Below are 26,386 nucleotides of genomic sequence, written 5' to 3'. Positions count from 1 at the left end.
ATTTCCTAGTGAGCATGTTGATGTTGAGCATCTTTTCATATGCTTCTTGGCCATCTTCTTTGGTGAGGTACCTGTTCAGATCCTTTCCCCTATTTAAATCAGGTTGTTCATTTCTTATGTTGAGTTTTAAGGGTTCTTTATGTATTTTAGATAACAGTCTTTGATCAGATATGTCTTTTGCACATATTTTGTCCCAGTCTATGGCTTGTCTTCTCATTCTTTTGATGAAGAGGCGTTTGTTCTGTTTTGTTCTGTTTTGTTTTGTTTTGTTCTGTTTTGTTTTGTTTTGTTTTGTTTTGAGATGGAGTCTCTCTCGCCTAGGCTGGAGTGCAGCGGTGCGATCTCGGCTCACTGAAACATCCACCTCTGGGGTTCAAGTGATTCTTGTGCCTTAGCCTCCTGAGTAGCTGCGACTATGGCGTGTGCCACCACGCCCAGCTAATTTTCGTATTTTTAGGAGAAATGGGATTTCATTCTGCTGGCCAGGCTGGTCTCAAACTCCTGACCTCAGGTGATCCACCGGCCTCGGCCTCCCAAATTGCTGGGATTACAGGCGTGAGCCACTGTGCCTGGCCAATGAAGAGTTCTTTAAAAAGAATGTTCACTTCCCTTATTGGTATCAGCTCTCTGCTGGATACTAGAGTCTAGGGTTATAGTGGTAAGAAATATCAGACATTGCTCCTGTACTCAATATCAAAGGGGGAAGACAAGACAATCAGGTGAATATGATCAGGTGTGATAAGTGCTGTAATGAAGGCAATTAGAGGGTACCATGTTGGTGCTAGCAAAGCTAACTAGTCTGGGACGGTCCAAAGAAGGCTTTTATGTGTAGCTAACATTTATTGAGGATTTAGTATGTTCCAGGCATCATTCCAAGAGCTTTACATTTATTAATTTAACCCTCACAACAACTCTATGAGATATTAATATTATTATCATCATCTCCATTTTACAGTCAGAGAACTGAGGTACTGAGAAGTTATGGTGGAGGTGGGATTCAAACCCAGGCAACGTGGCTGGCTCCAAAGCCTGTACTCTTTACCACTGCAACTGTACTAATGCTTTTTGGAGGAATTGACCTTTCCGCAAAAAACCTAAGGATGATTAATTGGAATTTAGTAGGGTAACAGGGAAAGAGGTCCACTAGGCAGAGGGAGCAATGTGTGGGAAGGCTGGAAGTCTGAGAGAGCAGGGCAAGTTCAAGTATCTGAAAATAAGGCATAAATGGAGTGAGGGATATATGGTTAGGGAGGTAGATCAGGCCATAAAATAAACGCATGATAAACCAACCTAAGGAGTCTAGTTTACCATATCCAGAGGAGGCAGAAAGCAATAGCAGTGTTTTAAGCGGGGGAGAATAACATGTTAGATTTGTGTCATGGAACGATCACTGACAGAAATAGATTGGTAGGAAGCAGAATTGTAGATTAGAAACAAGCTGGGTTGGGAGACTCTGGGGGGGTACTAGAGGAGAAGGATAATGGCCTGCATTAGGATATTGGCACTGACGATGGAGAGAAGTGAATGGATTTAGGAGTAGCTCTCTTTAGAAGGAAGAATTGTTATGACTTGAGTGGTTGGTTAGATGTAAGGTTGAGAGAAAACCCAGAGATGATTCTCTGATCATGGTTTGGGCAGATTGAAGTCTGGAGAAGTAGCAGTATGGGGAAGGGGCTGGAGGAACAGAGGGAAAACATGAGTTAAAGTTTAAATTTGCTGAGATGGAAAGTGTTTGATGAGACAGGCAAGTTAAGCACTTAGATATAAAGATGTAACCTTATTATAAGTCTAGCACTTAGGAAAGAGCTTTGAACCCTATTTGAGATTTATATATATAAAACATTTGAGCCACTCTATAGGGGTTAAATTAAGCCATGGAAGGCAGAAGGGAGTAGTCAGTAACTTCAAACATTGCTGAGATAACAAGTAACATAAAGCCTGAAAAGGGTTTGTTGGTAATTTGGGTGAGGGCAGAAACCAGATGCAAGTAGTTGAGGAGGGAGTGAGAATGAGGAATTAGGGAAGCTAGAGTGGAATGTGGGTTTGTGGCTTTTTAGCGGGATTTTTGCAAATGGGGAGAGCCTCAATCATGTTTAAATGTTGATGTGAAGGAACCAGGGTAAAGGGAGAAGCTGGAGACATGACTGGGAAGTGCAGATTACAGAAAGTCTCTGAGTAGATTCGAGAGAGTGGAATCTAGATCCCAGATGAAGAGATTAGACCCAGGAGAAAGGATCCACAGCAGCTTCCATTGTGATAGGACAAGGACAGGAATTGTAATAGGGCAGGGACAGGAATTTCTATGTTGAGTATCAGGAAAGGAAATCAGGTCCCTCCGATGGCTTTAGTTGTCATTGTGAAGTAGGAGGTGAGGCTGCCTTCCAAGAGTAGGGTGCAGAATGTGTTGGCAGTTTAAGAAACATCAGGAGGCAGGCACAGTGGCTCATGCCTGTAATCCCAGCACAATGGAAGGCCAAGGTGGAAGGATCGTTTGAGCCCAGGAGTTCAAGACCAGCCCGGGCAACATAGCAAGACCCTGTCTCTACAAAAAATAAATAATTGGCTGGACATGGTGGCATGTACCTGTGGTCCCAGCGACTTGGGAGGCTGAGATGGGAGGAATGCTTGAGCTGGGAGGTTGAAGCTGCAGAGAGCTGTGATTGTGCCACTGTACTCAAGACTGGGTAATAGAGGGAGACTTTGTTTCCAAAAAAGAAAAAGAAGAGAAACATCAGGAGAGGATATTTGAAATCATTGCTGTGGAGGGTGAGAGTGCCAACAAGGAAGTTGTGGTAGCATTGCTAGGCAGTTTTGAGAGCCCAGGTAAGGCTGGTGACTAAGAATTTATGGGTGGCATGGGCCTGCATAGTTAATTTTTATTTAAATAGCAGTGTTTGAAGAGATCGGGATTCCTTTTGAGGCAATTACTTCATTAAGTATTTCAATAGTTATCTTTAAATGTTTAAGAATTTGGCTCCTTTTCCTCTCATAACTATTGTTAAAAGAGGATCGATCCTAAAGTGTAGAGACGCAATGGGTTATAAAATAATAAAATGAAAATTTGTTTCCTTTTAAACCTTTTCAATAATAGACATGCATTTTTTTACTCTTTAGTCATATTCTATACTACTCTTCTACTTAAAATAGGATTTTAGGGTTATAGAATTTTTAGAGCAGGAAAAAAGGTCTTTTGAGATCATATTTTTCTTTCTAACAATGCTATTTTTTTTTTTAAGCACGAGAATGTTTGCCAAGTGCAACCTTACAGGAATGACCCATGTATAAAACAGCTAAAAATGGTGGTGCTTTGATGTGTGCTGGTAATGAGGAACTCAAACTGTGGAGTCAGACTACCTGGACTTAGAATAACCTGACTCTGCTTCCTACCTGTGTAGCTGCTAAGCTCCAGTTTCCTCATCTGTGAAGTTGGAGTAATACTAGTACCTCCATCATAGACTTTGTAGGAATTTTAAATAGGATACTGTGTATAAAACTGCTTAGTACAGTGCTCCATCAATGTTAGTTTGGTTAATCTGGTTAAAGCAAAGTTGGGTAGGGGGGCATTCTAGCAGCTGTACATGCCTAGTCCCTACCTTATCCCATGTGGTGGCTCCTGAGATGGCTTCCTAGAACCCTTCTATAGATGCAGTTTTGAAAATCTCTAATCTTGGCTAGGTGTGGTGGCTCAATCTGTAATCTCAGCACTTTGGGAGGCTGAGGCAGGCAGATCATTTGAGGTCAGGAGTTCAAGGCCAGCCTGGCCAACATGGTGAAACCCCATTCTCTACTAAAAATACAAAAATTAGTTGGGCGTCGTAATGCATGCCTGTAATCCGAGCTACCTGGCAGGCTGAGGCAGGAGAATCACTTGAACCCTGGAGGCAGTGGTTGCAGTGAGTCAAGAGCACACCACTGCACTCTGGCTTGGGCAACAGAGCGAGACTCTCTCTCAAAAAAAAAAAAAAAACAAAACTCTAATCTGATTCATCCTCCTAAATTTGCAGATGGGCTTTAGACTATAGAATAACATTTTAAAGGTTCAGGCCAATTTCTTCTGCTCTAGGTTCTACACAACCCTTATTGCTGAATTAAGCTGCATAACCATGCCTAGAGGCTGTAGCTTCTCTCTAGGTGGTATCTGAGAAATGGAATGTAAAACATTGAATTAGAAGGAAGTTTAATATTTTAAAAATTATAAAGGAGTCAATAAAATAGAGTACCTTTATGATGTATATAATGCTTAATAAAAATCGATCATTGGATGGACTGAGTGGGTTCTTAAATATGTTCTTTTGTTGTTTATGCTTATAAATCTAATTTTGATAAATCTTTAAAAAAGTATATATAATCTCCAATTGGAAGTTCTAAAAGCTTGATGGTTCCTTAGGATAACTACTTAATTTATCCTATGATAGAACTATAATTTACAGCAAGTATGGGCCTTCTGCCACCAAATATTGGATTTATTCTTCAAATGGTGATGGAAATCTCATAATTTTTATGGCAAATTATGTGTGAAACATAATAAATATGATGTCGGAGATATATTGGTAATAAATAGCTTGTTACTGGCAATTCTTGTGAAATGTGATTTAAATAATAAATTATTTAAATTATTTTTTATTTTCAATTATTTTATTAATTTTATTTAATTATTAATTTATTTATTACCCAAAGTAATAAATTACTTTGGATCTTAATTACAAAGTCCTTTCCAAAATATGGTGCTCTTCCAACGAAAAAAGAAAGGGTACCATATAATTAATTCTGCAGATGTACATTGGAAAAGAAACATTGTATTTGATTCTGGGGATACAAAATATGAACAGGTATGGTATTTGCTTTCTAAGAACTTTCATTTCATTCCAGGAATTGTCCTGACTTCCCTTCAATTCATACCCTCCTTTTAAGTTTCCAACTCTGGGTAAATTCTGTGCCGTGCTTTCTTCACTCCAACTCCAGAGCTTAAGGTTATTGTTGAATTAAGCCACGCAACCATGCCATTTGATCCACAGTTCCTCTTTTTCTCACTTTTCTTTGCCATTTTCCATAAGAATAGTTCCAAGATTTTATTTTTTCCTCATGCCTATGGTGCCATTCCTCATCTTTTCACATAATAGAACACCTGAACTTCCTTCCTTCCCCACTTGACTGTACTTCATGATCTGTAGCCTTCAACACTTTGGATCTCTTCATGATTTGAAAAACTGTTCTATTTTATAATTGTATGTGAACAAGTCTAATTTCCTGTGAAATATTTGAGCACAGGGATCATTCTTGTTCATCTTCGTGTTCCTTGTGTTTGAAATTATTCCACATGACCACGAATGATATGGTGGTTTCTTGATAGTCTGCATTAGATAGGGCTGGATATTGGTTGGTTCCAAGATACTGTCTGCAAGCTTCCTTTTTTGAATCCAGAAGCATATTTGAACAGTCAAAACCTGGCAAAACTGCTGTTTAGTGTCATATTTTAAAAACATATTTCCATTATAAATTATTTTGGTATTGAATGCATTTCAACTGAAACAATAGGAATCAACTTTCGTGACTGATTTCAAACCCATTATTTGTGATTATACTGTACTCTTATACTGTAGGAGTACACTCCTATACTGTAGGAGTACAGTATGTAACCAAACGTAATTGGTAGCAGAATTTGACCAGTTCCTAGTTAGGTAGTTAATATGTTCTGTCTAAGGAATTTACATTTAGTTATATAGTAGTTTCTTATCAGATGTAGATTAGTGGGAAAGTTGTTTTGAAGTAATTAAACATTTTTCCTAACAATAGAAGGCTAATTTGCGTTCTAATTTTTATTAAATAAGAATATTAGTAGGCCAGGTGCAGTGGCTCATGCCTGTAATCCCAGTACTTTGGAGGCAGAGACAGGCAGATCATGAGGTCAGGAGATGGAGACCATCTGGCTAACACAGTGAAACCCCATCCTTACTGAAAGTACAAAAACAAAATTAGCCGATGTGGTGGTGGGCGCCTGTAGTTCCAGCTACTCAGGAGGTGGAGGTGGGAGAATGGTGTGAACCTGGGAGGTGGAGCTTGCAGTGAGCCATGATCTCGCCACTGCACTCCAGCTTGGGCGACAGAGTGAGACTCCATCTCAAAAAAAAAAAAAAAAAAGAATATTAGTGGTACAGTGATAGACACAAATAGCTAGATTTTCGCTATAGAACAAGTATTTTATAAATAAATTTATAGAACAGTATTGTGTACAGAATAGTTTTCTTTAAAGCATACATGCTTAACAATTAGTAAAAAAAAAAAAAAACCTGTGATAACATTCTTTACCTTTTTTTTTTTTCTTTTTTTGTCTTTTTAGGCCTCATTGCTACGATTTCAGAGTACCCTGGTAATAGCTGAGCATGCAAATGATTCCCTAGCACCCATTACTTTAAATACCATTACTGCAGCCACACGCCTTGGAGGTGAAGTGTCCTGCTTAGTAGCTGGAACCAAATGTGACAAGGTGAGAAATTTTTAAGGTCAGCCATAGCAAATATAATCTCCATCAAGAGACAGGAAAAGATGGCAACAGAGAATTATGCTTAGGACTGTAACCCAAACTGGGCTCTAATCCTCATTAAATGGCCAGTGTCACAACCATTACCATGTATGAAAAAGGAACTAAAAGGTTTCCTCCCTAAGCATTTTATCTTTTGAAATGCGGTAGAATACTTGATTTAGTTCCACTGGCACCATCGTGTGCCATCAGGTACCAAGTGGAATGATAATATTTGAGTCCCCTTAGAGGTTAATAGCTGATCTCTTTTTTGTGTGGATGAATATACTTGGTAATTGCTTCTAATTCTTGAAAGTGGTAAATCTGGACTAAGTATTACGGATGTTAATTTTTAATTGGTAGAAGAATTTGAATGTTAAGTACTATTCTTTCCAAACTCTAGCTAGTACTAAAAGATGTTCTTGGGTTTTTTGTTGTTGTTGTTGTTATTGTTGAAATCGATGATAACAGCCTGGAACACTAACCCTCTAGAAAGGTGGGTCTTTCTATGCAGGGTCTATGCCACTGGGTTGCAATATAGATGAGTGCTTCAGTTAAGCTTACACAGCTTGAGCCATCAGTTCCCTCTTACATGGTATAGGAGTTGCTGAGTGTGTAGTTGGGGGCTTAAACTTCACAGAGGAATAAATCTGAAGGGAGTATGTTTTGAGGATTTTATGTTTTATTAAATAATTGATGCTGGCCGGGCATGGTGGCTTATGCCTATAATCCCAGGACTTTGGGAGGCTGAGGTGGGTGGATCACTTGAGGGTCAGGTGTTTGAGACCAGCCTGGGCAACATGGTGAAACCCTGTCTCTACTAAAAATATAAAAATTAGCCGGTGTGGTGGTGCATGCCTGTAGTCCCAGCTAACTTGGAAGGCTGAGGCACAAGAACCACTTGAACCTGGGTGGCAGAGGTTGCAATAAGCAGAGATTGTACCACTGCACTCCAGCCTGGGTGACAAGGTGAGACTGTATCTCAAAAAATATATTAAAAATAATAATTCAGAGCATGTGATAATGTAGGTTCATACTGCTGGTGTTGCTTCTGTCTAATTTTTTACATGAAATTGATAAAAGAACATATTCTGGTGGGTTTATGATTAGTTATGTAGATTTCTTTACCCAATTCCTGCTAACAACTATAGAATCTTACATAGTTGATATAGCCACAATGTGTGATGTGTGATGGCTAAGCTATCTATTTGTATGTCTGCATTAGCCACAGTATATGATGGCTAAGCTATCCTTTTGGTTTCCCTGTTTTTGGATAGATAGGAATTTGTGATTTGTTGTTTGTTTTGCTGTGATTTAAAATAATTATTGTAATATTACTTTAAAAAGACTTTGACACTTTATACTACTTTGAGAAAAATCAAAATAGAAATCATCTTCTGTAGTCAGTTACAATCCTAACCTGTCATGTTCTAATTTTAAAGAAAACAACCAGTACCTGTATGAAGAGATCGTTAATAGAGTTCGGTTTTATACCATTTTATTCAGCTATTTGTCATAAACAGCAAGTTATTCTTCTGTATAATGCCAGCTGTTTTTGCCAGTAAAAACAGGATCGTTTCAATGGGAAAATTCTGCCCCATTTTCTATCCCATGCTGCTATGCAGCTACATTGCAATTAACTGAGTTTCTTAATTGGAAATTCTCTTAAAGTTTGAGAAGCTAAATGCAGCTGCATCCATAATAAAGGGCCGCTGTAGTACAAAATGGTATGCTGGTGAACACTTGGTTTAGCAGAGAATGTATTTTTGCACTGCATCCTTTCTTCAGTGAATATTGTTGCAAGCTAACAGTTCATATGAGGGTGGCACAAGGCACAACCTTTTAATCCTACTCCTCAGTGAATCAATGAATCAGTTTGGAGGTAAACAAGGAGACAGAAAACAATAGTATGACTGATATGACTTAGCTAAAGTGGAAACCAGCCATGATGTAATAAAGATACTTAAAAAGGGGAAAGCTAATTATCTTCTGAATATAGAAAATCTGAATCATCAAAAAGCTTTATCAGAACCCCATTCTAATTCCAAACAGGAAAAATGAAGAATTAAAATAGGAAATATTTTGCTTTGTCATAGATAAATATGTGTATGTGGGCAGGAACTCAGTGGTTGACAATGGGATGTTACTAAGAGAACTTCATTTTCACCATTTCCAGGATATTGAACTTACACTTGGATTGAACCAAAAGTAAAAAGCACAATTTATAAATTTGAATAAAGAGCCATGCTGATTTTGGTTTGTCAATTAGCACTTTTCTTTTTCAAGGCAGGAATTTTTGTTGAAATGCTTGATAGTTGGACAGTGTAAGGTCAGTCAGTAGTAAGATCTATTGGCATTAGATTTTCTTTGTTAAGGAATGTATTTTAATTTTTTAATTGTTTGTTTGTTTGTTTTAGATGGAGTTTCACTCTTTTGCCCAGTCGATCTTGGCTCACTGTAACCTCCGCCTCCTGGGTTCAAGCGATTCTCTTGCCTCAGTCTCCCAAGTAGCCACGATTACAGGCGCCCACCACCATGCCTAGCTAATTTTTGTATTTTTAGTAGAGATGGGGTTCCACCACGTTGGCCAGGCTGGTCTTGAACTCCTGACTCCGGTGATCCACCTGCCTCAGCCTCTCAGAGTGCTGGGATTACAGGCTTGAGCCACTGCGCCCGGCCAGAATATATTTTAATTCTTAACTGGCCCTTTTGCTAATAAGAATAATTTTTACAGTTGGCCATTAAGATTTTATGATCTGTTCATATTTATAGTGGTGGCTGTATTTGTATATTTCTGATAGATGGATAATTAGGAACTTATCTTTTAATCATAGGTGGCACAAGATCTCTGTAAAGTAGCAGGCATAGCAAAAGTTCTGGTGGCTCAGCATGATGTGTACAGAGGCCTACTTCCAGGTGAGGTTTTCCAGTAGAAAAAAATGTAGTGTCTAAATTATGCTTGAATATATGAATATGAAAGTATTCCAAAATATTTTTTATCAAATGTGTTTAATTCTCAGAGGAACTGACACCATTGATTTTGGCAACTCAGAAGCAGTTCAATTACACACACATCTGTGCTGGAGCATCTGCCTTTGGAAAGGTGAGAAGGTTGAGAATGTGGAATCTGATATCACTGCTTGAAAGGGTTAGATTTCATTGTGCTGAAAGTGTGCAACAGACTGTTTATGTAGCCAATCTGGATTTATCTGAATTGATGTAGTTTTGCTAAAATTTATTCTTTCAAGGTTTTGTCATAATTTTCTGTTAAAACTACCATTTCCAGGTTTTCAAATTATGTTGTGGAGAAAACTCTAATTAGGCTATTATTTTAAAATTTTCTGCATTTAAAAGTAATGCTGAATTCTGTTTGCATGTGAGAGAGTGAGTGAACGAGCAAGAGTCATTTGTATTAGTAGCCCATTTTAAGAGATGGTTTATTTGGATGGCTGATGGATATCTAGAAAAGCCAAATTTTATCTACGTGGGGAATTTGGAAAGGGCTGTGTGGTGGTTGAAGACATCCTTAAGGTAAAGAAAGCTGTAATCTGATCATGTGCATTGTGATGTGTCTGAAGAATGAGTGTGTTATCAGATGGGTAGCAGTCTACATAAAGTTAAAAATGGAGGGAGGAGTGTAATGGGAGCCTAAGACAAGGAATTTGTTGGTGGATTTTTCTTGCTCTCTCTCTGCGGCCGTGGGTGTTATCTTAGCTCTCTTTTCTTTTGTTCCATTCTTAATAAGGTGTCATTTTTAGTCTTTATTTTTACTTTCTTTTTTTTTTTGAAATGGAGTCTCGCTGTCGCCCAGGCTGGAGTGCAGTGGCGCCATCTCGGCTCACTGCAGGCTCCGCCCCCCGGGGTTCACGCCATTCTCCTGCCTCAAGCCTCCGGAGTAGCTGGGACTACAGGCGCCCGCCAGCTCGCCCGGCTAATTTTTTGTATTTTTAGTAGAGACGGGGTTTCACTGTGTTAGCCAGGATGGTCTCGATATCTTGACCTCGTGATCCACCCGCTTCGGCCTCCCAAAGTGCTGGGATTACAGGTGTGAGCCACCGTGTCCGGCCTACTTTGTTTTTTTTTCGAGATGGAGTCTTACTTTCCTCGCTCAGGCTGGAGTGCAGCAGCACAATCTCAGCTCACTGCAACCTCTACCTCCTGGGTTCAAGCCATTCTCCTGCCTCAGCCTCCAGTGTGTAGCTGGGATTATAGGTGTGTGCCACCACACCTGGCTAATTTTTGTATGTTTAGTAGAGACAGGGTTTCGCCGTGTTGACCAGGCTGGTCTCGAACTCCTTGACCTCAGGTGATCTGCCTGCTTTAGCCTTGCTCTGTTGCCCAGACTGGAGTGCAGTGGCACGATTGTAGCTCAACATACCCTCCAACTTGTGGGCTCAAACGATCCTCGTATCCTAGCCTTCCGAGTAGCTAGGACTACAGGTACATGCCACCATGCCCAGCTAATTTTTAAATTTTTTGTATAGATGTAGTCTGCCTGTGTTGTTCGGGCTGGTCTTAAACTCCTGGCCTCAAGTCATCCTCTCATTTCAGCCTCCCAAAGTGCTAGGATTACAGACATGAGCCACTGTGCTTAGCCTATTTTCACTTTTAAAAATTGTAAAGTAAGTTGTACTCAAATACATCCTTACTAGGAAGAATGCATGTAGTACAGCAGTGTGCACAGCAAGGTGTCAAAGTCCTGCTTTCTTATTCCCAACTCACCCTCCCCTCTTTAGAAGTATAGCTGTTAACAATTGTACATTCTTTTAGGCCTCCTTCTGTGGATTTTTAAATTATAGTACATGTACAGCTATATATTTTTTACTTCTAAAATGGGATAATATGGCACGAATTGTTCTGTGACGAGTAGCTTTTACTTAAGAGTATGACTTGGGCAGGGTGCGGTGGCTGACGCCTGTAATCCCAGCACTTTGGGAGGATTGTCTGAGCCCAGGAGTTGTAGCCCAGCCTGGGCAATACAGTGAGACCTCATCTCCACAAAAAAAATGAAAAAAAAAAATTAGCTGAATATGGTGGTGCATGCCTGTGGTCCCAGCTACTTGGGAGGCTGAGGTGGTAGAATTGCTTGAGCCCAGAAGGTTGAGGCTGCAATGAGCTGAGATCACACTGCTGCACTCCAGCCTGTGCTTCAGGGTGACAGCAACACCCTGTCTCAAAAAAAAAAAAAAAAAAAAAAAAAAAAAAAAAAAAAAGAGTATGACTTTGGCTTATAATGTTTCTCTTTTTTTTATGGCTGCATAAGATTCCATATTTAGCTAAGGACAGTTAACTTGTTTCCGGTTTTTTGCATATATATACTTTGCTGCAAGAAAACATGCTCATGCATGTATCTGTGTAAACATGGGCTGGAATTTATTTACAATAGAGTTCTAGAAGTGAAATCACTGAGTCAAATGCTATGTAGTTTAAAAATTTTGATACCTATTGCTTAATTGCCAACACTTGGTAGTATACATTTTAACATTTTTTCCCCCAGTCTGATGGGTGAAATAATCTTTGTGGACCATTCTGTCTCTGAGAGTTTTGATTATATATTGGATGATTTAAATAATTTCATGAGCCTCAAGTTTCTTTCTGTGATGACAGTTCACCTAACAGATTTTTAGACGATGAAAGATTGTTTGTCATTAGCTAGATTTTAGTACTCTGGCCGTGATTGCTATGTTGTGACAGATGGGAGTTTTGAGAATAAGGGTCACGTAATAGTAGCTGGTCGTGCGGCCTGTAAATGGGTTTGGAATGAGAAACGTCTATCAGAAGAAGCCAAACAATTTGCTGTGTGATAGTCCTTCACCAGCTGTGGTTTTGAGATAACACACTTTTATACTTGTCCGCTAGAATTTTAAAATATGTCATTTTTTATGCACAAAAAGAACTCAGCTATTGCTTCTCCTTCCCAGAAACCATGCAGGCAGCCTGTTGAATGGGATATATTTTTAATAGGATAGATATCTGTGTACCATCCACCCTCATGACATTTAGATAGAAGACCAGATCTAGGAAAACATACTTTTAAGTACCATGGTAAAATTTCTTGAACATATGTTAAAACAAGGGATAATGAAAATACAAAAGACATTAAATTTTGAGCAATTTAGAAAGTTCTAAAATTTTTAAAAGAGGCAAAGTCTGTATAACATAAAATTTGTAAGATAATCTGTTCAGCCAAGTAACTATTTCAGTAATAATTCCTGAACAGTTAAAGAAGGTGGTTCAGGAGGAGGATTACTTACTGAAGCTAGCTTTAAATACTGACAAATATGGTTTTTAAACCAGATTAAGTAGGTGCTTCAGAATGGGCATGGTGGCTCATGTCTGTAATCCCAGCACTTTGGGATGCCAAGGCAGGAGGATCAGTTGAGGCCAGGAATTTGAGACCAGCCTGGACAACAACGCAAGACCCCGCCTCTACAGAAAAAAACAAAACATAAACCAAAAAATGAGCTGGACGCGTTAGCGTGCGCCTGTAGTCCCAGCTACTCAGGTGGAGGCAGAATAATCTCTTGAGCCCAGGAGTTCAAGGTTACAGTGAGCTACGATCACATCACTGCAAATTCAGCCTGGGTGACAGAATGAGACCCTGTTTCCAAAAAAAAAAAAAAAAAAGAAGAAGAAGAAGAAGAAGTAACTGAGACTTGGGGAACTGTGACTTTCCCAAGGATTCCTGCTACTGAGGACAAAGTTAGCACATGCATCTATTTCAGTAACAGGCACAAGAACACACCTTTATTTTATTTTTGTTGCTTTTTAAATATGTACTACACAGGCTGTTCTTCAGGTTAGTGTTATTCTTTTCCTTTTTTTTTTCTTTTGAGGCAGAGTCTCACTCTGTCACTGAGGCTGGAGTGCAGTGGTACTATCTCAGGCTCACTGCAACCTCCGCCTCCCAGGTTCAAGCAATTCTCATTCTCATGCCTCAGCCTCCTGAGTAGCTGCGACTACAGGCATACACCACCATCCCCGTCTAATTTTTTGTATTTTTAGTAGAGATGGTGTTTTACCATGTTGGCCACATTGGTCTCAAACTCCTGGCCTCAGGTGATCCTCAGCCTCCCAAAGTGCTGGGATTACAGGCGTCAGCCACTGTACCTGGCCTTACTCTCTTTTTTATGCAATATCAATTTAAACAAAAGGTGAAATGTCTGCTGTGAATTTTTTTCTTTTATATACATTGAGTAACTGTATACAAGCATAATCTTTACAGTATTTGAGAATTTTACCACGCTTATAAATTTGTTCTATCTTTTCTTATCTAAATTCAATAATCCACAACTGTCACACTTGGTAATTGATGTTTATTAAAGTAAATTTCATATCTCATAATTCAATATATTGCATTAAGGTGGCTTAATACTGTGAAACTCATAAAACTCTTAATGTAGTTAGAGTAATGGTAGGTATTCAATCTCAAAGGCTATTTAAAAAGCTGTGCTTGAAGTTGTGTATCCAAAGGTGCACACGAAATATAAAATACTTGAATTAAAATTTCTATAGAATATGCATTCAGAATATGTCATTACTGATCATTTATAGTCATCCATCACTATGTATGTGTGTAACTCACTGCTTATTTTGCTTTTAGAACCTTTTGCCCAGAGTAGCAGCCAAACTTGAGGTTGCCCCGATTTCTGACATCATTGCAATCAAGTCACCTGACACATTTGTGAGAACTATTTATGCAGGTGAGTACTCAAGGAAGATAATTAATCAACATGTTAAATTTTAGTGAAAAGCATAAATTAATCTTGAAGATAGAATTTTAAATCAAGCCATACAATTGCTTTAAGTGGACCATCTTAAAGGTTTCTGAGGAAAATTTTAGTCTAGAATTGCTGGTGGCCCTTGACATGGCATTCTCTCTGATGGATCGCAAGCACAACGATTTCCTGCCTGTTTATTCAGTTTGCAGAGTGATATTTTCCTAGTGGTCAATAAAAATTAGATTCACTATTTAATATATTTTGTAAGTGGTACCTGGAAAAGCAAAACTTAAAAAAAATTAATATTCTCAATCTTTGCTGCTTCTACTTCATTTCCATCGGCATTAAGAAATTCATTTTAACCAGCTGCAGTGGCACGTGCCTATAATCCCAGCACTTTGGCAGGCTGAGGTGGGAGGATTACTTGAACTCAGGAGTTCGAGGCTATCCTGGGCAACATAATAAGACCTCATCTCAAAAATAAATAAATAAATAAATTAGCTGGGCATGTTGGCATATGCCTGTAGTCCCAGATACTTGGGAGGCTGAGGTGGGAGGACTGCTTGAGCCAGAAGGTCGAGGCTATGGTGAGTTGCGATCATGCCACAGCACTCTAGCCTGGGTAACAGAGCAAGACCCTGTCTCAAGAAAAAAAGAAAATAAATTCATTTCAGTGTCTCTTCAGTTGATTTTTTGCTTAGCACACTGGTCTCTAGCGGGATCGAAGAAGGCAGTGAACTCTTTGTTTTTTTCCTGATTAAAGTTGTGTATTTCAGTATGAATGGCTAATTCTCAAATTAGACTTTTCATCTTCTATAATGTTTGAGGGAAAATATTTTGTCATGGTTTAGGTTACTGTTAATGTGATAGCTAATCCAGAGTGTCTCAAATCCTCTTAAAATCTTGGCACATCCATACCTGTTCTTTATGACCGATTGTGTTTTCAAGATATTCCTCCTTTAGCATGCATAGTAGCTACATTCTTACTAAGTTGTTGCAGCTCATAGTTTTGAGTTACTGACTGTATTGTTTTTGGAGAAGGAAGCTTTGTTCATATTCCTTTTAGAGGTGTAGTGTACCTTCTTAGTGTGGATGCCTGTTCGAGTTTCTCCCTTCTAGGTGTGGTAGTACCTGTCCTGCTTTTAAAGACATCCAGGGCTATACAAATATCTACTGATATGTTTCTTCACTGTTATAGTTCACTTTTTCCTATACTTAATAGAATTAGAAGACAACTGGTCAACAGTTATTTCTTGCCTTGTCTGTGAAGTAAATTCCAAGCATCAAAGGAATGCTAGTTTTGTTGCCTTTTGTTGTTGCTTTTAAAAAATAGATTGTATGTTTCAGGAAATGCTCTATGTACCGTGAAGTGTGATGAGAAAGTGAAAGTGTTTTCTGTCCGTGGAACATCCTTTGAAGCTGCAGCAACAAGTGGCGGTAGTGCCAATTCAGAAAAGGGTGAGTGTTCATTTGGAGTTTTTTGGTTTTGTTTCTTACTTTTTTAATTCATAGACTGTATTATAATAAGAGATGACCTCTGCCTGCATTTCTAATGCATAGTATTTGAAAGTTCAATTTAAATGATATTCCCAAGCTTATAAAAAAATAATAAATATATATAACTTACATCTTTCTCACATTATCTTTGGTACTAGGATAGTTGCTTTGGTAGATCAAGGGAGTGGGAGACAGAGGATCTATTAAGATTAAGCTTTTTTACTCTTGTCACTGTTTCCTATTACATTTGGGTGATTCAGTATAACAGAAGAATGTAATAGGAAACGTGTGGAGGGTGTTACACTTTAACATATATAGTGTCTTATTTGAACCTCATAGAAAGTTATTCTATATTCAGACTCAGAGAATTGAATGATTTCTGGAGTCATACAGCTAATGTGGCAAAGGCTGGAATCTAGTCTCCTTAAGTCTTTCCATTATCAGAGAGTATTAATTAGGATCACCGAAAATTCACAGTAATTAACTTAAATTTCATGGAATTATATACTTCTGTGTTTCTCTTGAAAATAATTATTGTTCTAGAACTTGAAATCATAGTCATTGTTTTATTATGTATTAATGTATGCAGCATCAAGTACTTCACCAGTGGAAATATCAGAGTGGCTTGACCAGAAATTAACAAAAAGTGATCGACCGGAGCTAACAGGTGCCAAAGTGGTGGTATCTGGTGGTAAGTGAAATATTAATCTTAAAAGATGTAAACTTTAAATATTTTGATTTTTTTTTTTTTTTTTAGTATTTGTTTTAGAAGTACACAGATCTTTTTCAAATGTAAGAAGTTGGGAAGTTTGGGATATTATTCCCATTTAACCAATTAGGAAAATGAAATTATGAGCATAATACACAGTTTGGGGTTTCTGTTGCACACCTAGTCACTGGCACCAAGGGAGAGCATGGTATAAATCTTATGTCCATAGCTTTGCCACTTGGTACCATCTTATTGATGGACTTCCATGTATTCTGCAGAGTATGGTTGGCTTCTGAATTATAGATAGAACTGGCTGGAATTTCAGGGCCATCTTGTGTATAATTCCTACCCTTCTTTCCACTTGGAAAGATTTCCAGAGTTGTCCATGTCTTTGTGTATAACTCTTTAAAAAGTTTCTTAACGTTTAATATCAGAACTGTTAATATTGCATAAGACATGCTTATTTTTGTACATCATGCTCCTTGTCTTTAAAAACAATGATTTTTTTAGGGCCCACTGACTAACTTTTTGAAAAAATAAGGATTGTTATGCTTTTTAAATCCTTGCAATTAAACATCCAACAAAATAATTAAGCTTTCAGCCTTCTATTGCAAGCATCATTGAGAAAAAAAATTTAATATTTTGAAGTGATATATCTGACTCGTTTTTTGTTTTCTTTTTTTCTTTTTGAGACGGAGTTTCGCTCTTGTTGCCTAGGCCGGAGTGCAATGGCACAATCTCTGCTCACTGCCACCTCCACCTCCCGGGTTCAAGCAATTCTGCCTCAGCCTCCCGAGTAGCTGGGATTACAGGCATGCACCACTACGCCCAGCACGGTGACTCGCACCTGTAATCCCAGCACTTTGGGAAGCCGAGGCGGGTGGATCACCTGAGGTCAGGTGTTCGAGACCAGCCTGGCCAACATAGTGAAACCCCGTCTCTACTAAAAATACAAAAAATTAGCTGGGCATGGTGGTGGATGCCAGTAGTCCCAGCTACTCAGGAGGGTGAGGCAGGAGAATTGCTTGAACCTGGGAGGCAGAGGTTGCAGTGAGCCGAGATCACACCATTGCATTTCAGCCTGGGCAACAAGAGTGAAACTCTGTCTAAAAAATAAATAGAAAAATAAATAAATAAAAATAATAATTTTGTATTTTTAGTAGAGACGGAGTTTCTGCATGTTGGTCAGGCTGGTCTCGAAATCCTGACCTCAGGTGATCCGCCCACTTCAGCCTCCCAAAGTGTTGGGATTACAGGCGTGAGCCACCGAGCTGGGCCCTGACTTGTTTATTCACTTATTTATTCAGGAAACGTATATTGGTTATTCTATGACAGGCTTATTGCCAAGTGCTGGAGAAACAGATGAAAAGGCAGAATGTTCTTCCTCTCGAGGAGTGTAAAGTCCTTGAGATGGCTCTCATTCAAATAATAACTTTATTCAGTCATTCAGAGAAATTTATTGAGCATCTATTATATGTAGAGTTTTGCTAAATATTGCAGATATGGCAGTGACCAAGATAGATATAGATCCTGAAATTAAAGAGTTTTTATTCTAGTGGGAAAAAAACTCATATTAATTACACAATTAGTTAACTAGTTAATCATAGTAGTGTTGAATGCTTTATAGAAGTATAGGAGTGTCAGAGGTCAGAAAAGGTTTTATAGAGGAGGTGACATGCTTAATATGGCAGTTACATAGTATGAAAATTTACTCCAGTATATAAAATAGCAAAATTGTTCCAGAATGGATTTGATGTTTGCCTAATTTTTTTTTTTTTTCATCTTTTTAAATGAGGTCGAGGCTTGAAGAGTGGAGAGAACTTTAAGTTGTTATATGACTTGGCAGATCAACTACATGCTGCAGGTAAAGTTATTTTCCTTAGTAGAAAGATATTCCCTTTTTGTTGGAAATATTTTTTCTTCATTATTTCATTTTTGTGTAAGTCTTTCAACCCTACAAATTATTTTACTTTCTGGATTTTTCAGTTTTTCTCTCTGAACCAGTTTTTCTTAAAAGCCTCCAAGTAAATGGTGTATAGCATTCAGTGAGGAGAAGGCCTCCTAGTATCTCTTACATTTGCCTAATCTTAGTAGGTTTTTTTTCTTCACTTTAAAAATAATGAAATGGGCCAGGCGCAGTGACACACACCTGTAATCCTAGCACTTGAGGAGGCCGAGGCAGGAGGACTGCTTGAGCCCAGGAATTTGAGACCAGCCCTAGCAATGTAGTGAAACCCCATCTCTACAAAACATTTAAAAATTAGCCAGGCATATTGGTGTGTGCTTGTAGTCCCAGGTACTCAGGAGGCTGAGGTGGGAGGATTGCTTGAGCTTGAGAGGTGGAGGCAACAGTGCACTGTGGTCGTGCCACTGCATTCCAGCCTGGGCAACAGAGTGAGACCCTGTCTCAAAAATAATAAATAAAAGACAAAATAATGAAATGTTAGTTTCAGTGCCTACTTCAGATTCAGGAATACCCTGGTTTTTCATCTTTTTTTGGTGGTCTTAATATAACTCCTATACAAATAGAAATACATTTAAAGTTTTTAAGTTTGTAGTTAAAAATATAGAATTGTAGTTAACCGTTTATAGGTAAGGCGGAACCTATTGCTAAAAGTACATTGATGAGAAGAGAGTGATGTTTTTTGAAAAACCAAAAAAATTTAAGCCAGGCACGATAGCATGTGTCTGTAATCCCAGATACTTGGGAGGCTGAGTTAGGAGGATTGCTTGAACCTAGGAGTTTGAGACCAGCCTAGGCAACATAATTGAGATCCTGTTTCGAAAAAAAATCTTTTTAAAGACATTTGATTATTTTTGAATTATACAATCACTACAACGAATATATATTAAAATGTCCCAATTCTGTCATCTCACCCTCCTTTGAAAACTTTTACGTATAACTTTCCAGGGTTTTCCTGTAACTTTCTGTGGTTTTCCTGTGCATTTCTATTACATAACATGTGTACCCATAGAAACAGTAATAGTTTTGTCAGAATAAAGGCATTATATTGACACTGTATAATCAGATGATAGTATTTCAGGGTTTATTTTCATTCATTCTTTCTTTGAACAAGTATTTATCAAGTGTCTGCCATATTCCAGGTACTATTTTAGGTGCTATTAGTTTATTTTGGCTACAGTAATAAGTTACTACAAACTTGGTGGCTTAAAGCAACAAAGTTTTTCCTCTCACAGCTTTAGAGGCCAGAGTTATGTTGAAGTGTTAGCAGGGGCCATACTCCCTCTGGGAGCTCTAGGAGATAATCTGTTATTTTCCTCTTGCAGCTTCTGGTGGCTACCCTGATGTTCCTGGGCTTGTGGCCACATCACTACAACCTCTGACTCTGTCTTCATATCATCTTCTCTGTGGGACTGCATTCAGTCTCCTTCTGTGTCCCTCTTATAAGGATACATGCCAGGTGTGGTGGCTCATATCTGTAATCCCAGCACTTTGGGAGGCCAAGGTGGGCGGATCACCTGAGGTCCGGAGTTCGAGACTAGCCTGGCCAACATGGTGAAACCCCATCTGTACCAAAAATATAAAAATTAGTTTGGTGTGGTGGTGCACACCTGTAATCCCAGCTACTTGTGAGGCCGAGGCAGGAGAATTCCTTGAACCTAGAAGGCAGAGGTTGCAGTGAGCTGAGATTGTGCCACTGTACTCCAGTCTAGATAACAGAGTGAGACTCCGTCTCAAAAAAAAAAAAAAAAAGGATACGTGTAATGGCATTTAGGGCCCATGTAGCTAATCCAGGATAAACTCCCTCTCAAGATCCTTAGCTTTATATGTATCTGCTGCCACGTAGGTAATATTCACAGGTTCTGGGGATTAGGATGTGAATATGTCATTGGAGGGGCCATTTTCTTGCCTACTACAGACACTTAACACCATAAATTAATAAATAATATAATATGGGCCAGGCGTGGTGGCTTACACCTGTAATCACCTGAGGTCAGGAGTTTGAGACCAGCCTGGCCAACATGGGGAAACCCCGTCTCTACTAAAAAATACAAAAATTAGCTGGGTGCGGTGGTACGTGCCTATAGTCCCAGCTACTTGGGAGGCTAAGGCAGCAGAAACGCTTGAACCTGGGAGGCAGAGGTTGCAGTGAGCAGAAATCATGTCACTGCACCCTAGCCTGGGCAACAGGGCGAGACTCTGTCTCAAAAAAAAAAAAACAAAAACAAAAAGTTAGAGGGTCGTAAGTGTTAGGGAGACTAATAGAATGGGTAATGGTGGGTGGAGAATTGGAGGGGAATATTGAAGTTTAAAATAAGATAGCCAGATTTGGCCTTAATGAGAAAGAGACATCTGGCTGGGTGTGGTGGCTTATGCCTGGAATCCCAGCACTTTGGGAGGCCAAGGCAGGCGGATCACTTGAGGCCAGGAGTTCAAGACCAGTCTGGCCCACATGGTGAAACCCCACCTCTACTAAAAATATAAAAATTAGCTAGGTGGGTGGATTACTTGAGGCCAAGAATTCAAGACCAGCCTGGCCCACATGGTGAAACCCCACCTCTACTAAAAATACAAAAATTAGCTCGGTGTGGTGGCGCACACCTGTAGTCCTAGCTACTCAGGAGGCTGAGGCGGGAGGATAGCTTGAACCATGAGGTGGAGGTTGCAGTGAGCTAAGATTGTGCCACTGCACTCCGGCCTGGGTGACAGATACACTGTCTGGAAAAAAAAAAAAATTTTGACATCTGAACAAAGGTTTGAAGGAGGTGAGGAAGCAACCCATGAGGAAATCTGGGAGAGAGTGTTCCAGACCAGAGCAACTAGTAAAGTGCAAAGAGCCTGTCTAAGGCAGGAACACATCTGGCCTATTTGACGAATAGGAAGGAGGCCAATGTTGGAATGGAAAGTGCAAAAGAAAAAGTAGCAAGAGATAAAATTGGGAGGCAACACAAGACCAGATCACACAGGGCCTTATAGGACATTGTAAAGAGATTGCTTTTTCTCTGAATGAAATGGGGAACCATTTCAAGGTTTGAGCAGAAGAATGACATGATCTAACACATTTTTAAAGGATCACTTTGGCTGCAGTTTTGTGAATAAGCTGTAGGGGGTAAGTACAGTAATGGGGAGATCAATTAGCAGGCTATATCAGTCATCTAGGTGGGAGATACTCATAGTTTGGACCAGGGTAGTTGCAGTTGATGTGGGGAGAAATTGTCAGTTTTGAGATACATATTTGAAGGTAGAGCCATCAGGATTTCCCGACAGATTGGATGTGGATTATGAGAGAAAGTATTTGTCCTGGCGAGTGGTAGGATGGAGTTACAGTTAGCTGAGATAAGGAATATCTCGAGTGAAGCAGTTTCCAGGGAGAGATCAGGAGTTCAGTTTTGGGCATATTAACTTTTGAGATGTCTAATAACAGACATCTGAGTAGACATGTCAATTAAGCAGTTGGTATAGGAATGTGAAGTTCCATGGAGAAGTTGGGGCTAGAGATACATATTTGGGAATCAGTTCATTTGGATGATATTGAAAGCCATGAGACTGGATGAAATTACCAAGGGAGGGAGTATAGATAAAAAAGAGGTCCCAGGCCAGGTGCAGTGGTGTGAGCCTGTAGTCCCTGCTACTCAGGAGGCTGAGGCAGGAGGATCTCTTGAGCCCAGGAGTTTGAGGCTGTATTGTGTTATGATTGTGCCTGTGAATAGCTACTGCATTACAGCCTGGGCAACAGAATGAGACTTTGTCTCTTAAGGAAAAAAAAAAAAATCTCAGGACTAAGCCATAAACACTGTATGATTAAGAGCTAAGAGAGAAAAGGAGAAAAGACCAAAAAGGAGTGGTAAGTTAGGCTAGATAACCAGGGCAGAGGCTATGTTTTGGAACCCAAGTGGAGTGTTTCATTGAGGGGGGAAAAAATTGATCAGCTATGACACACACTGCTAACAGGTCAAGGACGGTGAGGACTGAAGAGTGACTGTTGGATTTAACCACTTAGACATCATTGGCCACTTTGAGCAGTTTCAGTGGAGTGATGGAAGCAAAAGTCTGATTAGAGTGGGTTTAAAAGAATAATCCTGGCCAGGTGCAGTGACTCGCACCTGTAAACCCAATGCTTTGGGAGGCCAAAGTGGGAGGATTGCTTAAGCCTAGGAGTTTGAGACCAGCCTGGGCAACATGGCAAAACCCCGTCTCTACAAACAATACCAAAATTAGCCAGGCATGGTGGCATGCACCTGTGGTCCCAGCTGCTTGGGAGGCTGAGGCAGGAGAAATCACTTAAGCCCAGGAAGTTAAGGCTGCAGTGAGGTGTGATTGTGCCACTGCACTCCAGCCTGGGTGACAGAACAAGACCCTGTCTGAAAAAAGAAAATAAAAAATAAAAGGCATAGGTAGTGGTTACATGGTTGTCTTCACTGTATGATAATGCTCTTGAGCAGCACATTTGTCTTTTTCTGTATGTAGGTTATATTTTAATGAAAAGGTTTTTAGAGATAGAATGGGAGGGCTGGAGTTGGAGACAGTGAATGCAGATAACTTTTTAGAGGGATTTTGCTATATAGGGAAGCAGGGAAATGGATGGTAGCTAGAAGAGGAGTCTGGCCAACAGTGCGACTTCATAAAGCTGGGACAGGTAATAAGAGGCTTCTATGCTGATGGGAATGCTCCAGTAGAGAGGGAAAAGTAGTCATACTTTTTCTCTTCACTTTTTCCCCTTCCCTTCACATACTTTTTCACTTCACTCAAGGACATCACTCCAGTAATTCTTCCCAGAGGGAAAAGTCAGAACTACTGGAGTGATGTCCTTGAGTAGATAAGAGACAATGTGGACATAGCTGCAGGTGGTGGGTAGATGTGTTAATTGGAGCATGTGGAAATTCTCTTTTGATCCTTTCAAATTTTTTCAGTGAATAAGAAAGTCATCAGCTGAGAATGAGGATGCTAAAGAGGTATAGGAAGTTTGAAAAGAAGAAAATATATGAAATTATAGTTTAGGAAACAGTGAGCCAATGAAAGGACTGGGGGAACTTAGTATAACTGCCAGGAATTAAGGCTTATTTATTTAGAGGAAAATATACTTCACATGGATGGATATTTGGATGTTTTTCTCCAGTAATGCTGAACTACAGGAGAAGAGCTATGGAAAAAGTGGAGAGGTTGCTTAATCAGCCAGAGAGGGAGGTTTTTCTGAGTGAGTGTGGTGATATAAGAGGAGAACAAGGAAGTTGAAGGCATAGCAAAGGAATGATTAGAATGATTGATCATAGAATTTAAGGTGGGCAAAAACAAGAGGACAATGGGGGAGAGTGAATAGAATTGTAGATTACAGTGGGGTCAGAGGAATGTTGGAGGTGAATGTCAGCTGGAAAGAGGAGGTCAGAAAGACGCTGAAAATTGAGAGTATTAAGCAATCTTGGTAAAGAAAATATCTAGGATATGATCATGGGTGTGGCTGAGGTAGGGTGGTGGGCAAGCTCACTGGAGGAGAGTTGTTCAAATCTCCAAGTGTCGAAATCTCCAGGAATTAAGATAAGACTAGTGTAGGTCTTTTGGTTTCCAGTTTGACATATAAGAATCTTGAAGTCACCATTCTGTCCTAACAACAAGTAAAAAACTGAACAAACCAAAGAATCAAAACTCATCTTAGATCATAGGAGAAGCGAGGTTGCATGGCAAACTGCTGTCCCCCAAACTGGAGAGACCAACAAGCAAATACAGATAATCACAACTTCCCAGAGCAGAAACCCAAAAGTAGCAACCTCCACAGGAGCTGGTGGTGGGGTAGGGGGACCCGAAGTCTTGTTGATGAATTGCTGGAGGTTCTGTGTTAAAAACTCCAGGTGGGTAGGGCACGGTGGCTCATGCCTGTAATCCCAGCACTTTGGGAGGACGAGGTGGGCAGATCACTTGAGGCCAGGAGTTCGAGACCAGCCTGGCCAACTTAGTGAAACCCCATCTCTACTAAAAATACAAAAATTAGTCGGGCATGGCGGCACGCACCTGTAGTCTCAGCTACTTGGGAGGCTGAGGCAGAAGAATCGCTTGAACCCTGGAGATGGAGGTTGCAGTGGGCCAAGATCGTACCACTGTACTCCAGCCTGGGTGACAGAGTGAGACTCTGTTTTTTTGTTTTTTGTTTTTGACAAAAAACTCCAGGGGTATCCAGTGTGGGGTCCCAAAATTTTTGTGAGTTTTACCTTCAGGAGCTCTTCCACATGGTGAAAATTAGAGAAAAATCACCTCATGCTTCGGACAAGGGGAGGGGAAAGGGAACCATTTTAAAATATGCCAAAGCATTCTGTTCTTCTTAACAAGGTCTGATCTCCTTCAGGAGGAACTGTTTAAGCAGAAATTAATTTGCTGGGGCTTTATCAGAGCCTAACTGACGTGAGGAAAGGTAAATACTCAACTTCAGCCATTCTAGCCATCCTTTCCCACCTAAGGGAGAGAGAGGAACTGAGAAGGATATGTAAAGTTCACAGTCTCAATATGGTCTTATTGAGGTATGGTCTTAGTAAAAGACCAAGACCTCACCATAGGACTGTAGAATGCTTCCTTTCCCCCAACACCTTACCACCATGTAATAAAGGCTTATTGACAGCACTTCCTTTTACCCGTGTACATCATGTCTGGCTATCAAGAAAATATTGCAAGATATACTAAAAGGTAAAAGACAGTTTGAAGAGACAGAGAAAGCATCAGAACCAGACTCAGCTGGAATAATCAGACTGGAAATTTAAAACAACTATGATTAGTATACTAAGGTCTCTAATGAATAAAGAGCAAGCAAGATGTGCAATATAAGCAGAGGGCTAGAAATCCAAGAAAGAAACAAAAATGCTAGAGATAAAAAACATTGTAGCAGAAATTAAGAATACCTTTTAAGGACTTCTTAGTAGACTGGATATGGCCGAGGAAAGAATCTCTGAGCTCTAGGATATCTCAGTAGAAACCTCCAAAACTGAAAAGGGAAGAGAAAAATAACCAGAAAAAGAAAAAAAAAAACCTGAACTGTAATATAATATCTAAGAATTGTGGAACAACTACTAAGAGTATAACGTGTAATGGGGATACTAGAAGGAGAAGAGAGAAAGGAACAGAAGTAATATCTGACTGAGGATTTCCCCACATTAATGTCAGATACCAATCCACAGATCTAGGAAGCTGAGAGAACACCAAATATGATAAATGCCAGAAGAACTTCACCTAGGCCTATCATTTGCAAACTACAGAAAATAACAAATAACAAATACTGAAAGAAGCCAGAGGAAAAAATCCACCATACCTATACAAGAGCAAAGATAATAATTAGATCTGATCTCTTTTCAGAAACCATGCAAGCAGAAGAGAGTGTAGTAAAATGTTTAAAGTGCTGATTTTTTTTTTTTTTTTTTTTTTTTTTTTGGAGACGGAGTCTCACTGTTGCCCAGGCTGGAGTGCAGTGGTGTGATCTCGGCTCACTGCAAGCTCCGCCTCCTGGGTTCACGCCATTCTCCTGCCTCAGCCTCCCAAGTAGCTGGGACTACAGGCGCCCGCCACCGTGCCCAGCTAATTTTTTGTATTTTTTTTTTAGTAGAGATGGGGTTTCACCGTGGTCTCGATCTCCTGACCTCGTGATCCACCCGCCTCGGCCTCCCAAAGTGCTGGGATTACAGGCGTGAGCCACTGCGCCCGGCCTAAAGTGCTGATTTTATACCCTGTGAAATTATCCTTTAAAAATGAAAGAGATAAAGACTTTCTCAGACAAAAATTGGCAAAATATGTCATAGACTTGCAAGAAATGTTAAAAGTTCTTTTAGAGAGAAGGAAATGACAGAGGTCAAAAACTCTGATGTATATAAAGCAAGTGAGAGCATTGAAGAGGGAATGAGTGAAGGTAAAATAAGTTTTATTTTTCTTAATCTAATAGGTAACAGTTTAAAATAATAACATTGTATTCAATTACATATGCTCGTGTATTACAATTACTTATGTGC

At 39.6% G+C, this 26,386-nt stretch overlaps 1 protein-coding gene across 1 annotated transcript in view; it reads left to right on the top strand.

Moving 5' to 3' along the window:
* ETFA (electron transfer flavoprotein subunit alpha) overlaps positions 1 to 26,386 on the top strand; it is a 99,593-nt gene that overhangs the window by 9,950 nt on the left and 63,257 nt on the right. The window contains exons 2-8 of the mRNA XM_003275417.4: positions 6,338 to 6,484; positions 9,352 to 9,433; positions 9,538 to 9,620; positions 14,121 to 14,220; positions 15,586 to 15,696; positions 16,325 to 16,426; positions 18,240 to 18,308. Of these exons, the coding sequence (XP_003275465.1) occupies positions 6,338 to 6,484; positions 9,352 to 9,433; positions 9,538 to 9,620; positions 14,121 to 14,220; positions 15,586 to 15,696; positions 16,325 to 16,426; positions 18,240 to 18,308 (694 nt within the window). The remainder of the gene's footprint in view (positions 1 to 6,337; positions 6,485 to 9,351; positions 9,434 to 9,537; positions 9,621 to 14,120; positions 14,221 to 15,585; positions 15,697 to 16,324; positions 16,427 to 18,239; positions 18,309 to 26,386) is intronic.

Source organism: Nomascus leucogenys, chromosome 6 (genome assembly GCF_006542625.1).
Source record: "Nomascus leucogenys isolate Asia chromosome 6, Asia_NLE_v1, whole genome shotgun sequence".
NCBI classification, from domain to species: domain Eukaryota; kingdom Metazoa; phylum Chordata; class Mammalia; order Primates; family Hylobatidae; genus Nomascus; species Nomascus leucogenys.
Note: the sequence above shows the minus strand (reverse complement) of the source record. Positions and strands in the feature narration are given on the sequence as shown.